Source organism: Salmo salar, chromosome 09 (assembly GCF_965601325.2).
Source record: "Salmo salar chromosome 09, fSalSal1, whole genome shotgun sequence".
In the NCBI taxonomy this organism is placed as follows: Eukaryota; Metazoa; Chordata; class Actinopteri; order Salmoniformes; family Salmonidae; genus Salmo; species Salmo salar.
In genome coordinates, this window is record NC_138299.1 from 22,852,703 (window position 1) to 22,870,090 (window position 17,388).

The 17,388-nt window shown below is 42.4% G+C and overlaps 2 protein-coding genes across 6 annotated transcripts; one reads left to right on the forward strand and one right to left on the reverse strand.

The window, feature by feature from the left end:
• Positions 1-2,759: 2,759 nt before the first annotated feature.
• LOC106611039 (CD209 antigen-like protein C) lies at positions 2,760-12,145 on the forward strand. Of its 4 annotated transcripts, none has more exons than XM_045723474.2 (11): positions 2,760-2,961; positions 3,299-3,415; positions 3,574-3,867; positions 3,952-4,115; positions 4,334-4,473; positions 4,593-5,305; positions 5,500-5,616; positions 5,718-5,981; positions 6,203-6,366; positions 6,900-7,039; positions 7,232-7,515. In XM_045723474.2, exons 1-6 carry the CDS (start codon positions 2,880-2,882, stop codon positions 4,756-4,758), a joined length of 963 nt encoding a protein of 320 aa, XP_045579430.2. In that variant the 5' UTR covers positions 2,760-2,879; the 3' UTR covers positions 4,759-5,305; positions 5,500-5,616; positions 5,718-5,981; positions 6,203-6,366; positions 6,900-7,039; positions 7,232-7,515. The 4 variants fall into 4 exon arrangements, with proteins under 4 accessions (XP_045579430.2, XP_014066336.3, XP_045579431.2 ...); XM_014210861.3 differs by having other exon boundaries at positions 2,762-2,961; positions 3,604-3,867; XM_045723475.2 differs by lacking the exons at positions 2,760-2,961; positions 3,299-3,415; positions 3,574-3,867; positions 3,952-4,115; positions 4,334-4,473 and adding exons at positions 8,141-8,257; positions 8,359-8,927; positions 10,008-10,170; positions 11,032-11,167; positions 11,353-12,145 and having other exon boundaries at positions 5,066-5,305; positions 7,232-7,946.
• LOC106611037 (tetratricopeptide repeat protein 8) lies at positions 11,481-17,132 on the reverse strand. 2 transcript variants are annotated; one of them, XM_014210855.3, is made up of 13 exons: positions 16,866-17,132; positions 16,134-16,254; positions 15,851-15,914; positions 15,412-15,661; positions 15,229-15,273; positions 14,919-15,004; positions 14,736-14,823; positions 14,369-14,479; positions 13,975-14,114; positions 13,627-13,801; positions 13,314-13,436; positions 12,935-13,018; positions 11,481-12,831 (listed from the first exon to the last, which is right to left on the reverse strand). In XM_014210855.3, the coding sequence occupies exons 1-13, from the start codon at positions 16,977-16,979 to the stop codon at positions 12,715-12,717; spliced, it is 1,518 nt and encodes a 505-aa protein (XP_014066330.1). In that variant the 5' UTR covers positions 16,980-17,132; the 3' UTR covers positions 11,481-12,714. The 2 variants fall into 2 exon arrangements, with proteins under 2 accessions (XP_014066330.1, XP_014066331.1); XM_014210856.3 differs by having other exon boundaries at positions 16,134-16,281; positions 16,866-17,130.
• Positions 17,133-17,388: the final 256 nt, after the last annotated feature.

Consider the following 17,388-nt stretch of genomic DNA (forward strand, 5'->3'; position numbering starts at 1 on the left):
ACTCGGTGAGTGTGTTTTTAAAGAAGTGCATTGGAGTTGTTGTACCCACTGTGACTATTAAAACCTACCCTAACCAAAAACCATGGATGGATGGCGGCATTCACGCAAAACTGAAAGCGCGATCCACCGCATTTAACCATGGAAAGAGGTCTGGGAACATGGCTAAATATAAACAGTGTAGTTATTCCCTCCGCAAGGCAATCAAACAAGCGAAATGCCAGTACAGGGACAAGGTGGAGTCGCAATTCAACAGCTCAGACACGAGACGTATGTGGCAGGGTCTACAGGAAATCACGGACTACAAAAAGAAAACCAGCCACGTCACGGACACCGACGTCATGCTTCCAGACAAACTAAACACCTTCTTTGCCCGCTTTAAGGATAATACAGTGCCACCGTCACGGCCCGCTAACAGGGACTGCTCCCCACCCCCTCTCCTTCTCCGTGGCTGACGTGAGTAAAACATTTAAATGTGTTAACCCTCACAAGGCTGCTGGCCCAGACGGCATCCCTAGACGTGTCCTCAGAGCATGCGCAGATCAGCTGGCTGGTGTGATCACGGACATATTCAATCACTCTCTATCCCAGTCTATTGTCCCCACATGCTTCAAGATGGCTACCATTGTTCCTGTACCCAAGAAGGCGAAGATAACTGAACTAAATGACTACCGCCCCGTAGCACTCACTTCTGTCATCATGAAGTGCTTTGAGAGACTAGTCAAGGATCATATCACCTACACCTTACCGGCCAAGGTAGACCCACTTCAGTTTGCATACCGCCCCAAGAAGTCCACAGACAACGCAATCGCAATCACACTGCATACTGCCCTATCCCATCTGGACAAAAGGAATACCTATGTAAGAATGCTGTTCATTGACTACAGCTCAGCATTCAACACCATAGTACCCTCCAAGCTCATCATCAAGCCAGAGGCCCTGGGTCTCAACCCCGCCCTGTGCAATTGGGTCCTGGACTTTCTGATGGGCCGCCCCCAGGTGGTGAAGGTAGGAAACAACATCTCCACTTCACTGACCCTCAACACTGGGGCCCCACAAGGGTGAGTGCTCAGCCCCCTCATGTACTCCCTGTTCACCCATGACTGCGTGGCCATGCACACCTCCAACTCAATCATCAAGTTTGCAGACAATACAACAGTAGTGGGCTTGATTACCAACAATGACGTGACAGCCTATAGGGAGGAGGTAAGGGTACTCGGAGTGTGGTATCAGGAAAACAACCTCTCACTCACGTCAACAAAGCAAAGGAGATGATCGTGGACTTCAGGAAACAGCAGAGGGAGCACCCTATCCACATCGAAGGGACAGCAGTGGAGAAGGTGGAAAGTTTTAAGTTCCTCGGTGTACACATCACAGACAAACTGAAATGGTCCACCCACACAGACAGTGTGGTGAAGAAGGCACAACAGCGCCTCTTCAACCTCAGGAGGCTGAAGAAATTTGGCTTGTCACCCAAAACCCTGACAAACTTTTACAGATGCACAATCGAGAGCATCCTGTCGGACTGTATCACAGCCTGGTATGACAACTGCACCACCCTCAACCGCAAGGCTCTCCAGAGGGTGGTCTGGTCTGCACAACGCATCACCGGGGGCAAACTACCTGTCCTCCATGACACCTAGAGCACCCGATGTCACAGAAAGGCCAAAAAGATTATCAAGGACATCAACCACCTGAGCCACTGGCTGTTCACACTGCTACCATCCAGAAGGCGAGGTCAGTACAGGTGCATCAAAGCTGGGACCAAGAGACTGAAAAACAGCTTCTATCTCAAGGCCATCAGACTGTTAACTAGCAATCACTAACTCAGAGAGGCTGCTGCCTACATTGAGACCCAATCACTGTCCACTTTAATAAATGGATCACTAGTCACTTTATACAATGCCACTCTAAATAATGCCACTTGAATAATGTTTACATAGCTTATATTACTCATATCACATGTATATACTATATTTTATACCATCTATTGCACCTTGCCTATGCCGCTCGGCCATCGCTCATCCATATACTTACATGTACATATTTTCATTCACCCCTTTAGATATGTGTGTATTAGGTAGTTGTTGGGGAATTGCTAGATTACCTGTTAGATATTATTGCACTGTCGGAACTAGAAGCACAAGCATTTCGCTACACTCTGCTAACCATGTGTATGTGACAAATACAATGTGATTTGATTTGATTTACCATACCGTACCTTTGATGCGCCCCAAAACCTTTGGAGCGCTAGTGGGTGCGTGGTATTGTTGTTTCTGGCTCATTAACATATTTTGAGTTGTGCCTTGTAAGAGGCCATATTTGTTGCACCCATTAATGAGAATGCTGTACTTATTTAACCCCTATGTGGTTATCAATTTAAAATATATAGGAGACAGAGAGCATTTTGCCATGTCCTTTTGGTCTGTTTTTCACTGTAGTTGCTGCCAGTTTGGAAGCCTTTGTTATGGCCTCTAGAAGTGCAAGTGATATAAAACACCAAGTATTAATTCATATGCTTTAATGTTTGTAAACATTTTACCTAGCAGCCAACCTGCTTGCAACAGTCCTGTGTGTCACTACACAGTACTTGCTTTGATACCGTATTTATATTACAGTAGGTGTGTTTTAATATGAAATATAGAGTTTTACTTGCCAACGAGCTGCCTATAAGCTACTGTCAAAATCACGGTAACCCCTTTCTACGATCACTGTATCACTGAAGTCAATCCACAAATAGACACGCACACACACTCACGCACACACACACACAGAAACAAGCACACACACTATATTGACACAGTCCAGTGTTTGAACAAACTCCACAGAGAGATACGACCATCCCCACTGACTGGAACATTTTTAACAAGGCAGGCAATTCAATGGAGAATTACGAGAAATATACCGAAAATGGGTTCGACACAGATGAAGCTCCCTTCTATCATAGCCAAGACCAGAAACCAGGTACCTTAAACAAATACATTTTTCTAGTATAAACTAATAGGATTTAGATATTAAGTCAATGTGTTAACCATTTTCTTCTGCTTATTGTGACTGTACATTTTTGTTTTAGTATGTTTTTGAATTGGCTTTTAAAAAGCTCTTTGAGACAATGTGACCTTTGACACTGCCCACCTCTAAAAGTGTAACCCTGATCCAGTTTGTGCAAATCATACATTTTAGTAAGCTGTCTAGAATGTTTCACTGAAATCGTTCAGTGAAAACATTACTATCTTGTGGACTGTTTATAACTTGTTTATAACCTCTACACTCTGATACTGACGGAAATTATCCCTTTCAGAATCCACATTCACAGTAAGAGATGGGCCCAGTTTTCCGCATTACCGATTGGTTACAATATGTTTGGGGCCACTTAGTGCTCTTCTACTGGTTGTTGCCATTGTCCTGGGAGTATACTGTGAGTATAACCATGTCCAAAGATAAGTCTCAACACTAAGTATAGTAATCTCTCACTCTCAATGTACATGTCAATGCAGCATGCATGTCCTTTTGTTTACAAAGAAAAAATGTAAACGTACTACTTTGTTCATGAAAGGTGTTTTTTTTTCTCCCTAGTGATATTGGGTCCCTCTTTGATCCCCACAGGTAATAAAGTCAGTGAGAGTCATCTTCCACTATATCAGAATTTGACACAGATCAGCAGTGAGCTGGAGCAACTCAGAGCCGTCCGGAACAATGTGATTCATGCTAAAGAGGAGGCCCAGAGAAAGTTACACAGAGAGCTCACTAGCCTCCACCAACTAGAGATAGCATTACAGCAACAGACGACCAGCAACGATAACTTTCAGGCGCAGATTGAGAGCCTTCGCAAGGACAAGCCGCAGCTGCAGTCCCAAATATCTTCGCTTGGTGAGATAACTTATTGTGAGACACCTAATTTAGAATTTGATCTACTGACTAGTAAAAAAACAAACATCCAATGTGTCTTTACAGAGATAAGCTGTGGCCTATGTTTGCCAGGATGGGATCTGCTAAACTCAACATGTTACTACTTTGCCATTTCTGATGCCATTGAGTCTAGAAGCTGGGGAGAGGCCAGAAAAGAATGTTTAAGTTATGGAGCTGACCTGGTTGTGGTAGATAGCTGGGAGAAGCAGGTAAGACATGGACCGTCAGTGTGGATCTTGTTCCTGTAACTGGGAGTGTGATGTTTATTATCATATTTTGTGTGACTCTGAGGGCATTGTAGTGGGACAGTGAGTACTGTTCCAAACTTGGCATTATTAATAATTTAACGGACCTAGTTCAACAGCTTGTCTGTGCATGACTCTCTCTCTTTCTCTGTGTTTGTCTCTGTGTGTGTGTGTTTTCTCAGGAGTTTATGAGTAAGGTGATACAAGCATTAAGATACAGTTCAATAGTCAGGTACAACACAGGGTTCTGGATTGGATTGAAGGAGGAAGAGGATATAGAGGGGACCTGGACATGGCTTGATGGGACTGAGCTGACTCAGGGGTAAGCACTGCACAAGTTAATGGAATTGGTTTGTTCAGTAGCTAGTGTTACCATTGACTAGTACTACTGTCTTATTACCTATTACGTAGTCTAAAAATTAACCTTGACCTTTGTTCCAGGTACTGGGCAGATGGGGAGCCGAATGACGATAAGAAAGCCGAGGACTGTGCAGCCATTTACTCCAAAACACATCCCAGGAAGACTTGGAACGATGCCCCATGTACACATGCACTGAAATGGATATGTGAAATGAAAGCAAAGGCAGCCCAGGAATTAAAGTTGTAATAATTTGTCTCATGAGTGTTGCCATTTGCAAAGACATTACATGTTAAATTAAAATGTTTATAACAAAAGTAAATTAAATTAATATTGGGCAATTATAATACATCACTGGTTGTTTCGGGATCTTTCTGTCACACACACACACACACACACACACACACACACACACACACACACACACACACACACACACACACACACACACACACACACACACACACACATACACACACACACACACACACACACACACGCACACAAACACACACAAACACTCCTCCCTCCACTCAAACCACCAATGGCTTCACAGTATTCACATGAAGCATTGACATAGGGCAATGACTAAACAAATCCTCCACAGGCAGAGAGAATGAGTAAACCATTGTTTTATTCAATATTGGCAGACAGCAGACAGACAAGTCAATGGAGAATTCTGACATATCAAAAAATGTGTTTAAAGGATTCAAGGGAACATATAATGAGCTGATATGTCAGGATGATTTCAGCACAGATGGACATCCTCTCCATAACAGACAAGACCAACAACAAGGTACCGTAAGGAGAACGTGACCTTTTTCAGAAAATCAAGAGAAAATCTGCTCTCCTATAAAATATCAATCCAGGAGCTTGGTGACAGATTGTAGATTTGAGAATGAAATTCTGAATACGGGTATGTCACAAAAATCCTGTGGATTAACCCAAATATTATTGCGGTAATACTTGATAAAATTGTCTCTTGTCCAGTGTTCATGTTCATGGTGAGAGATGGGCAGAGTTTTCGATTCTACCGATTGGTTGCAGTGAGTCTGGGCATGCTCAGTGCTCTTCTACTGGTCGTTGACATTGGTCTGGGGGTCCAATGTGAGTAGTGTCCTTTATCATTTCACTCTGCTTTAAATAATGAATTGAATAATTCTGTCCTCTTCCTCTAGTGATGTTAGGTCTCTCTTTGGTCCCCACAGACAGCAAAGTCAGTGAGAAGTATGGTCCACTATATCAGAACTTGACATATATCAGCAGTGAGCTGGAGCAACTCAGAGCCACCCACAGTAATATGATCCATGCTAAAGAGGAGGCCTTGACAATGTTGCAGAAAGAGCTCCAAAAGGTGAACAAAACCAGCAGGCAGCTAGGGAGTGCCAAACACACCGGCATGGAGTTACAGAGGCAGGTTGAAAGCCTTCAGGAACAGAAGGTGGCATTGCAGTCCCGGGTCACTGAAGTTGGTGAGACTTTTGGGACTCAGTCTTTTGTATGCTATGCAATGTTGTATGTAGAACCGACATTGATTCATTTATTATTGGTAGATGTTCATAACAAAATAATTGCTTTGATAATATCCCAATCTGGAGATCTGAAACAGCAGTGCATGCTTATATGGGGGCCTTCATTTGTCACGTTACAACAAAAGTAATGTTTCAATGTTTTCCATCTCATTTTATAACAGTGGAAAGCTGTGGCCGTTGTTTGCCAGGATGGACATTGCTCAACTCGTTGTGTTACTACTTTCCCTTGTCTAACTCCATTCCTCTGAAAACGTGGGACAGAAGCAGAGATTACTGCATTAAAAAAGGAGCTGACCTGGCAATAATAGATAGTGACGAGAAGCAGGTAAGTTATTTGGATATATTCCATATTTCTCCCAAGAGGCGCAGCGGTCTAAGGCACTGCATCTCAGTGCAAGACGTGTCACTGCAGTACCTGATTCAAATCCAGGCTGCATCACATCCGGCTGTGATCGGGAGTCCCATAGGGCGGCGCACAATTGGCCCAGCGTCGTCTGGGTTTGGCCGGGGTAGGCCGTCATTGTAAATAAGAATTGGTTCTTAACTGACTTGCCTAGTTAAATAAAGGTTAATATATATTTATATATATATATATATATAAATTTAAATATGGTGTAACTTCCACAATGTGTTAAAGAAAATATACAGTACATACCAGGTTAGCATAGAATGAGTAGAACATTCTAGCATTCTCATCAGTTCTATGGAATGTCCCTCTAAGTGGAATTATGTTAATGCGCCACTCCATGGAATAGACCCCTTTACATGGTAAAGGTTTGACCACTATCTCACTCTCTCTCTCTCTCTCTTTCTCTCTCTGTATGTGTGGTGTGTGTGTGTGTGTGTGTGTCTGCTCAGGATTTTATCAATAAGGCAATACAAGCATTAAGATACAGCTCAGGATCCTGGCACCTAACAGGGTTCTGGATTGGACTGAAGGAGGAAGAGGATATAGAGGGGACCTGGACATGGCTTGATGGGACTGAACTGACTCAGGGGTAAGAGCTGCACAAGTTATTGGAATTGGTTTGTTTAGTAGCGAGTATTACCATTGACTATTACTACTGTCCTATTACCTATTAATTATATCAGAGCCATGTAGATTTGATTAACATACGTTTAACCTATCTGCTGTGGCACGGTATGGAGATAGACAAATGATCTAAAAATGAGCATGACCTTTGTTCAAGATACTGGGCAGATGGGGAGCCTAACGACGATATGAATAACGAGGACTGTGCAGCCATTTACTCCAAAAACCATCCAAAGGCGACTTGGGATGCCATGAAGACTTGGAACGATGCCCCATGTAGATATGCACTGAAATGGATATGTGAAATGAAAGCAAAGGCAGCCCAGGAATTAAAGTTGTAATAATTTGTCCCATGAGTGTTGCCATTTGCAAAGACACTACATGTTAAATGAAAATGTTTAACAAAAGTAAATTAAATGAATATTGGGCAGTTATAATATATCACTGGTTGTTTGAGGATATTTCTGTCTCTCTCACACACACACAGACACACACAGACACACACACACACACACACACACACACACACACACACACACACACACACACACACACACACACACACACACACACACACACACACACACAAACAAACACTTCTCCCTCCACTCAAACCACCAATGGCTTCACAGTATTCACATGAAGCACTGACATAGGGCAATGACTAAACAAATCCTCCACAGGCAGAGAGAATGAGTAAACCATTGTTTTATTCAATATTGGCAGACAGCAGACAGACAAGTCAATGGAGAATTCTGACATATCAAAAAATGTGTTTAAAGGATTCAAGGGAACATATAATGAGCTGATATGTCAGGATGATTTCAGCACAGATGGACATCCTCTCCATAACAGACAAGACCAACAACAAGGTACCGTAAGGAGAACGTGACCTTTTTCAGAAAATCAAGAGAAAATCTGCTCTCCTATAAAATATCAATCCAGGAGCTTGGTGACAGATTGTAGATTTGAGAATGAAATTCTGAATACGGGTATGTCACAAAAATCCTGTGGATTAACCCAAATATTATTGCGGTAATACTTGATAAAATTGTCTCTTGTCCAGTGTTCATGTTCATGGTGAGAGATGGGCAGAGTTTTCGATTCTACCGATTGGTTGCAGTGAGTCTGGGCATGCTCAGTGCTCTTCTACTGGTCGTTGACATTGGTCTGGGGGTCCAATGTGAGTAGTGTCCTTTATCATTTCACTCTGCTTTAAATAATGAATTGAATAATTCTGTCCTCTTCCTCTAGTGATGTTAGGTCTCTCTTTGGTCCCCACAGACAGCAAAGTCAGTGAGAAGTATGGTCCACTATATCAGAACTTGACACATATCAGCAGTGAGCTGGAGCAACTCAGAGCCACCCACAGTAATATGATCCATGCCAAAGAGGAGGTCCTGACAGGTTGCAACCTGGTCTCAGAGCATTTCATACTATTCTGTATGTAAATCTGAAACATCCCATATAGTTTGATATGTTACATTTCGTATGGTATTGTAATGACCTAACTAGATCATAAAGGAACAATTGTCCAGACAGAGGATTGAGTTTAAGAATTTACGGTTTATTAACCCAACTTCACACAGGCTACTGTTTGGCCTTAGCCCACGCCAAATAAACGAAGGATAGCCCTATAAAACAACCGTGACCTTCTCTTGTGAAGGCCAGACGTAAGAGAGAGAACAATGGCTAAACCCGGTCTTAACTTCCAATGCTCCATCCCCTGCCCAACCCCCCTGCACGCCACTCCGCCAACCACCAGGACGCCCGGTATCAGAACATTCCAGGCATTCCTGTGATTGGCAGATAGCAAGTTGATTGGCATGGCGGACCCTGCGAACACTGTGCTGGTAAGTACAACACAACCAACTAATAGCCTAACACATAGCTGTCTGTGCGGGTCGCTACAGTATGTATTATTTTGTGGATGTTCATCATCCATTTTGCATGATATGTTACAAATTACAATTCTTATATGTTACGAATTTTTAAAAAAATTACAATGTTATGGATTTTCTAAATGTGCAATATGTTACGAATTTGCTAAATGTATGGTACACTGTATGTTACAAATTCTAGCTAGGTGGCTAATTGTAGCAACTCACTAACGTTAGCTAGGCTAGGGCTTAGGGTTTATGGTTAAAGGGTTAAGGTTAGGGGAAGGGTTAGCTAAAAGGGTTAAGGTTAGGGGAAGGGTTAGCTAAAAGGGTTAAGGTTAGGGAAAGGGTTAGCTAAAAGGATTAAGGTTTGGGGAAGGGTTAAGGTTAGGGGAAGGGTTAGCTAAAAGGGTTATGGTTAGGGGAAGGGTTAGCTAAAAGGGTTAAGGTTAGGGGAAGGGTTAGCTAAAAGGGTTAAGGTTAGAGGAAGGGTTAGCTAAAAGGGTTAAGGTTAGGGAAAGGGTTAGCTAAAAGGGTTAAGGTTAGGGGAAGGGTTAGCTAAAAGGGTTAAGGTTAGAGGAAGGGTTAGCTAAAAGGGTTAAGGTTAGGGAAAGGGTTAGCTAAAAGGGTTAAGGTTAGGGAAAGGGTTAGCTAAAAGGGTTAAGGTTAGGCGAATGGTTAGCTAAAAGGGTTAAGGTTAGGGGAAGGGTTAAGGTTAGGGTTAGGGAAAGGGTTAGCTAAAAGGGTTAAGGTTAGGGGAAGGGTTAGCTAAAAGGGTTAAGGTTAGAGGAAGGGTTAGCTAAAAGGGTTAAGGTTAGAGGAAGGGTTAGCTAAAAGGGTTAAGGTTAGAGGAAGGGTTAGCTAACATGCTAAGTAGTTGCAAAGTTGTCCGTCATGAGATTCAAACTTGCAACTTATGGCTTGCTAGATGTTCGCGTTATCCACCCACCTCGATCAACCATCCTCCTTTCGTTTTTGCCTTAAGTAACCATCTGTCTTATGTAACCATGCAAAATTTAACATATCATACTAAATGGAGTGCCCTGGTTTTAGGTACAGAATACAAAATGCTCTGAGACCAGGTTGCGAGAGCTCCAAAAGGTGAACAAAACCAGCAGGCAGCTAGGGAGTGCCAAACACACCGGCATGGAGTTACAGAGGCAGGTTGAAAGCCTTCAGGAACAGGTGGCATTGCAGTCCCGGGTCACTGAAGTTGGTGAGACTTTTGGGACTCAGTCTTTTGTATGCTATGCAATGTTGTATGTAGAACAGACATTGATGAATGTAAATTCTTAGTAAATCTTTAGGAGTCGATTGACTTGTCTGTTTAAGCTAGATATGTTTTTTTGTATGGGGTGAGTCTCAATCCACCGCTAACGCCTATGTCGGCCTTCCGCACCTGCGATGGAAAGTGGCAGATCTACAGCGCTGTTTGCCAGACCAGGAGACATCCCAAAACTCGGTCTTCTCACAAAAACGACATGGTTTGCCCTACAAACTAATATGACCACACTATGGAAAGGGGAGACTCTCACGAGGGTCTTCTCCACAAGTGTTGTCTGAAAGTAACCCAGTACCAGTTAAACAAATTCATGAAAGTATGGAAGTGGTTTTGTGCCAACAAAAAAAAAGGGGTTCGTGTCCCCAAAACATATATATACAGTATTTCCTGAGCTTTCGTATATATCTCCTAGATATAAGACACACTTCAAAACCTTATTCCTTATGATTTATTCTTTGACTGTTTTTCCATTTATATATATATATATATATATATATATTTTTTTTTTTATAACTACAGGGGTCCTAAAATTCTAAATCAAATAGCTAAATGATCCACGGTATGACCATGTCAAAACAATTCCATATGTTAGCTTAGTAGAACCCCCTCCCCCAACATTTCCATCAGTTCTATGCAATGTGTCTCTATGTGGAATGCTGTAAGTGCCCTACTCCATGGAGTAGGGCCCTTTACATTGTAATGGTTTGAGAGCACTATAAGAGAAAGATTGTCCAAAATTCAGTTACCACTGATTAAATAAGCTTCTTTCCTGCCTTGTTGTGTTTGTTTGCTCAGGTATTCATAAGTTGATGCACACAGTGCAGTTTAACTCCGAACCCATGCACATAAAAGGGTTCTGGATAGGACTGAAGGAGGAAGAGGATACAGAGGGGACCTGGACATGGCTTGATGGGACTGATCTGACTCAGGGGTAAGAGCTGCACAAGTTAATGGACTGGATACAGGTTTAATCATGTATGATCTTCTATGTATTTGTATAGACCAACATGTTAAGCAGTTCTTGGTTAAATGTTTCCACTGCCTGTGACACTGTACCATTATCCTTCAGGATAATACCAGAATGTCTAGAAAGTAACCTTTAACTTGGTTTAAAAGGTACTGGGAAGATGGAGAGCCCAATGACCACTATGGAATGGAGGACTTTGCGGCCATCAAAATAAATCCCATGAAGTTCTGGAATGATGCTACTTGTACAAGTGAAATGCAATCAAGGAAGGCTTAGAAAATGTCCATTATTTCATTAAGGAAATACATACATTGAAAATAATAGGCATTGGAATCAAATGTAAATTGAAGTTGTACATAGCATAAGATTGTATCTGTTGAAATAAATTGTCATATTGTAAAGTTAAACACATAGAAATTAATATGAGTTCTGTATCTTTTTGATTGTAACGAGTAATCAATCAAAAACAAACAAGACAGACTACAAATTGTTGTCACATCTGCTCCTGCCACGTCCTCTAGTGCTCATCCGGTGTCTCCTTGACCTGCCGCCACTCCCCCAGTGCTCTCTCCCTGTGTGTGATTGTGTGGGCAGAGACAGGTGTGCTGGAGTCAGAGCAGATCCCCACCAGCTGCAACCTGTTTCATAATCAAGACCTCTACAAATACTCAGTCCTGCCTCTTCCTCACTGCCAGATCCTAATCTCTGTTAATTCTGCCTGCTCTGACTCTGGTCCCTGTCTCCAGTCCAACGTCTCGTCATCCTGCTACTCTGTCCTGGATTCCCCACTCTACTACTCCCTTGGATTCCCCACTGGACCTGCTCACCCTGTCTCAAACCCTCTCGCTCCAGCCTCAGCATTTGGTTTCCAGCAACCTGCCCGAGCTTCCCCTGACCTGCACTCCATCTCCCCGTGTTTCAATAAATACCCTGGTTACTTCATCCCAGTCTCCTTGTCTGAGTCTGCTCTTGGGTTCCCCTGTTCCACTCCGCGTAACAATTGTGACAAGAGGAATGGTAGTATAAAAATACATCTGAATACACTATAAAAAGATAGCAGTATAAATACATTTACTATAAATATTTGTTTCTTCCATGTTCATACTTTACTATGTACATTTACTAATCAGTGCTTAAAAGTACCTTACACTATTCTACAAGCCTGTGAACCAACCAGTGAAGAGAAAAATAAGCACATAAAACACTTAAATTACAACTAATAAGACCTACATTGGGCTAGGCAGTTGTAAACTACTGTTTTACAATAATGTCTGTGCAGTGAGTTGCCCAAGCCAGATTGCCCTTGGTATCATTTAGCCTGTATAGTGTCACCATCAAGTAACAGTTGTGTCCCTGCAGGAAAAATATTTGTCTGTAGATCGTGAAGACGTCTAACCATTACATGAGGAGGCCAGTCACTGTTGTTTAATAGCAGCACTCTATGACAAGTGAGTAAGTGAGCTATCGCACAGGCAGACTGGACTTTCAGGTCAGGTGTGTTGGTCAGTAGCTCACAGCACAGCAAAGTGCTGGCGCAGGTGTTTCAGGATCTGTTGGGTATCTACATGCTCAGGGAAGGCATCCTCCGACCTCTGGGCTGCCGTGTAGCTACTCTGCAGATCTCCAATCTGGACACAGCAGAAGACAACAGCACATCAATTAATATGATCCCTGCAGGCTGCATGTCAATAGTTAAATAGATTAAAAAGTGCTGATGAAGTGTCACGTTACCTTGTCTGACAGAGTGGAGTAGTTAAAGTGTGGTTCATACATGTGAGGGGCGAGTGATGCAGCGGTCTGGAGGAAAGCTTTGGACTGTGAGGAAAAGGAGGAAATCAAAAACAACCATTCTGAATTAGACTCTATACCAAAACATCATAAACAGTTGACTACTGTAGAGGCTCCTAAAGACTAATTACATAATGTGTTCTACTATATGGAAAATAACCACTTGGTATAACGCCTTAGAAGAACAAGCCTGGAAGAAGCTTACCCCAGTTGGAAAGAAGGTATGCAACTTACAACAGATTTACTCTCTCAATTCTCTTAACAAAACTAACATTTGATCAATATGATATATTTGAAGATCTAGAAACCCCAGTTCATTCACCTGCTCAATGTGTCCCCTGCGTAGCTCCAGCACAGCCAGGTTATTATAGGCCTCAGCATGGTCGTTGTTGAAGGCCAAGGCCAGTTTAAAACACTGGGATGCCAGAGTCAGGTCTCCTATTCCCTGTGGAGAGAAACATAAGATGCACGTAACATAAACAGAAACGTGAAGAAGTGATAGCATGCTATATGTTCAAAGCACGCAGCCAGAGTTTGGATCCTGTCCAAGAGAAACCAGTTGGCATACAGAAGAGGGTGCTGTAGAGTAACTTCATGCAGTAACAATAACATCTGTGTGTGCTAAGCTAACGCACCACAGCTACGTGTCCAATGTTGTACCAGACGTCAGCCTGCTCCTCATCGTTGGCCACTAGGGCCAGAGCCCTCTCGAAGGAGGAGAGGGTCATGTCATACTGCTGGGCATAGAAGCAGCACAGTCCAAGGTTGTTGTACAGCTGGCAATTATATACTCCCATCTGCAGCAGCCGTCTACAGGAAAGGAGGGTTAGAGGGGAAAACAACTGTAAAATCAACGCAACCACACAAGGCATGTGTATCCACTGACATGATCAACATTCTTTAATATCACACTGGCATAGCCGTAATAATCAGAGTAAAATGAGGGAATTAAAGGCAGTGGTATGTGTGTGTGTGTGACTAACCTATAAAAGCGCAGTGCGATCTCAGGCTGGTCCGTGTAGAAGTGATTGCTGCCTATGCAGGCGATAGCCTCAACGTGAGTGTTGTCCTGCTTCAGGACGTCTTTGTAGTACTCTGTGGCTGAGGTGATGTTATTCATCTCCTGTGAGAGACGCAGATAACAGATACTATTAAATACAGATTTTGGACCTCCTGATCAACCTGCATCTGTTCTCTCAATTGACAGTAGAATTATTCAATAGCTACTAGAGATGCAAAACAATTAGGCTCTAAATTCCAGGGCAATCAGCTGATCATTTCAGATTACACATCTGACATGCCGATTTCAACCGGTTTCTTTAAGCAAGAGAACGCTTCACAAACAAACAACAACAAAAAAGGAATCATGTCACGTGCCTCGTGAATGCGAGCAATTCCTGTTAAGAGAGTGACCTCCCCAGGGAAGTGGTCCAGACCTTGCTTGAAGAGGTTCAGTGCAGTTATAGGCTGATCAAGCCGCTGATAGACCTGTTTTAGCGGCAAAACAGAACAAAAAGTATTTTTCTATAATTTGTGACAAATATAGGGCAGTAGATCGATGTATAAAAAACAAAAACCTATTTGGACTTATAGAAACAACTCGCCGTTGAGTGACGCACCACGTGCTATCTGCTACGGAGAAGCCTCGTGTCATGGTTAATCCATTCTGTATACACAGTGGTTTTACACTTGTAGTTACACAGTATTTACAGTGTTAGGGACATTGTAGGTTGTATGCTGTTACCTTGGCCAGATACAGGTATGTGTCCACCACCTCCTGGTGATTGAGAGCAGATCGGAACTGTTTTTCTGATTCCCGGTGTAAACCAAGTCTGTCAATGAAAACAGTCACAATGTAGTAGAATTGTAGTGGTAATATAGTATAATAACAGTTGTATGAGATCTAAGTAATTATCTAAAGCTTTACCTGTAGTAGCATTTCCCCAGCTGGACTTTCCACCACCAGTCTTTGAACTGAGCATTCTCAGTGGCCAGAGCAGCCAGGTCTAAAGCCTGTACACAAACAAAAAAAGGTACAAATGCCTTTAGAGTGAAACTTACAAATAAAAACAACATGGGAAGCCAAAGATATACACTAATATTGAGTGGATTTAACAAGTGACACCAAACAGGTGATCCTAGCTTTCATCTTGATTCACCTGGTCAGTCTATGTCATGGAAAGAGCAGGTGTTCCTAATGTTTGGAAACTCAGTGTATATCTGTATTGGCAACTCACATTTTTAACATCATTTTCATGATGAAAGATGTACTCAAATAAGGTCTGGGGGCAGAAAAAAAAACACAGACATTTTTAGAACATGTATTGAACCCGAATAACCCAAATAAATACAAGTACAATGACAAAAATATTTTTGGAGATACCATGTTCATTGCATTACATTGATAAAAATACTCTTACCTTGGATAAATTGGGCTTCTGGGCATATTTAGCTAAGTTGAGTCTAGATAAGTTTATAAATGGTCCCTCAGGATTGGTCAACATGGAGGCTGTTCCCAGCCGGACAAATCTCCCAGACGCACTAGTGACAGGACGGGCAGTGTGTGCCGTGCGAGGGGTCCTGATGGCTTGTTCCATCGTCCCTGGTCTGCCAGACTGGGTACTGGGCCTCACAAAGCCTGTGATAGGACGTCCCGATTGGGTCATGGGCCTAGATTCAGGACAAAAAAGCTCAGTTCAGATTCAGAACTAATCTGATGCTTTTCAAGGAACATAATGCTCCCCACGACTCAATGTCAGAAACATTGTTACAGTAATTACACAATTTCAGTAGGGGAAATGCCTTGGGATACTTACCTAACACATACAAGATAGTTGTGAATTCTAAAATGTCACATACCTGATGGCTGGAGTAGGTCCACCGCCATGGCTTGTTCCTGGAAGCCTCAGTGATGTCCCAGGGCCTGAAAGAAAGCTTCATTACAGTACATTCAAAGAGCTGAGAACATTTTGGACAGATTTTACCAGATCAGAATGGTTATATATTTTTGTGATTGAGACAGACTTTGAGATTCAGTAGGCTGTACTGTGGGCATGGTCAAGAGTTTTTCCTGACCATTTGGCCTGACCAGGAAAAACTCTTGGCCCTCTGGGACAGTTCAGAGTTCAGAGTTCAGACTTACGAGCAACCTGAGCGATGGAGCTCTCATCCAGCAACATCTCAGCGATCCCCTCCTGGTCCACCTCCACCTCATCAATGTACACCATCTCTGTCAGAGCACGGGTCTTCAGACTCCATGCAGCCTGTCAAAGAAGTAACAGGTGTTTAACCTGTTTAGAAGGCATATTTACAGTGAGTCAGATTTTATTTTACAATGTGATGTTACAAGGTATGGAACTCCAGTACAGATGTACTACAGATATTTCATTAATTTAGCTATCCATTCTATTTGTATGTCAACATGCCAGGTTAGAATCAGCATGGCAAGAAAGAGGTTACCTCAGAGATATATGATGAGGAGTCAGGTCCCTTTTAATACAGCAGTGAGTGAAATTATGAGAGAAGAGGTGAATACAGATTTGATGCATGCATTATAGAAAGCACATTTCAAGAAAAATGATTAACTAGATGAACTAAAAGTGAAATGAAATTGACGGCTAATGTCTAAATTTGCCAGATATGATTGCTAGGCTAGCTAGCTAGTTAACAAGTAGTTTTTTTCTTGCAGCCAATACTACCTAGCTAGCTAACAATGTGCTAGCAAAACAGCTAGCTAGCCAGCAAGCAAGCAATGGCAGATTTTGCAAGCATACTATCAACATTAGCTTGCTACTGCTAGCTAAATTGGATTAATGCTTGGAGCTGGCTAGCAGAGCTAAAATAACTATATATAGCAAGTTTAGCTTATAATTACCTGGTCGTATGGACTGTCCTCCAATATCTTCGAACAAATATTGGAACATGGTTGGAACTTCCGTCTTCTAAAGTAGCTCCATGCAAGAAACAAGGGATCCATAGGTATCTCCATTTTGTCTTATTTGCTTGTGGTGCTAAAATAAATGAAGAGGTAGCTAGCTAGGTAAATTAGAGTTTAGATATCAACACAAAGCTTGTTGCTTAAGCAGCAAGTGTCCTGTCACTCCCAGCAACGGAGGAGAGGGGAGGTCCTTTTGTATGTGCACTTGATTGAGCTCGCTCAGCATGCCGGAGCGGATGGCGGTGTGCACTGGCACTGCTTTTAGGACCATCCCATCCATTATAGTACGAACTCTTCCCACCCGGTACATTGATTTTTTGGGGTATTTACCGCGAGAACAAATAGTATTCTCTGAAGTGAAGCATGATCAATGGGTTTCCTCAAACCTTTCGAGCGCTTTTGTTTTGTATTCCAAGTTTCATTCGCTAAATTATGTGACCTTTATTTCAGCACCAACTGA

Bases quoted from the DNA above. Each gene is read 5' to 3' on its own strand.
- LOC106611039 (XM_014210860.3), top strand. From the start codon at position 5,179: ATGGAGAATTCTGACATATCAAAAAATGTGTTTAAAGGATTCAAGGGA. The intron at 5,617-5,717 runs GTGAGTAGTGTC...TGGTCCCCACAG, and splicing joins CATTGGTCTGGGGGTCCAAT to ACAGCAAAGTCAGTGAGAAG. The intron at 6,367-6,899 runs GTAAGTTATTTG...GTGTCTGCTCAG, and splicing joins TAGATAGTGACGAGAAGCAG to GATTTTATCAATAAGGCAAT.
- LOC106611037 (XM_014210855.3), bottom strand. From the start codon at position 16,979: ATGGAGATACCTATGGATCCCTTGTTTCTTGCATGGAGCTACTTTAGA. The intron at 15,662-15,850 runs GTATGTGACATT...TCCTGAATCTAG, and splicing joins GGACCTACTCCAGCCATCAG to GCCCATGACCCAATCGGGAC. The intron at 13,437-13,626 runs GTGCGTTAGCTT...TTCTCTCCACAG, and splicing joins ACATTGGACACGTAGCTGTG to GGAATAGGAGACCTGACTCT.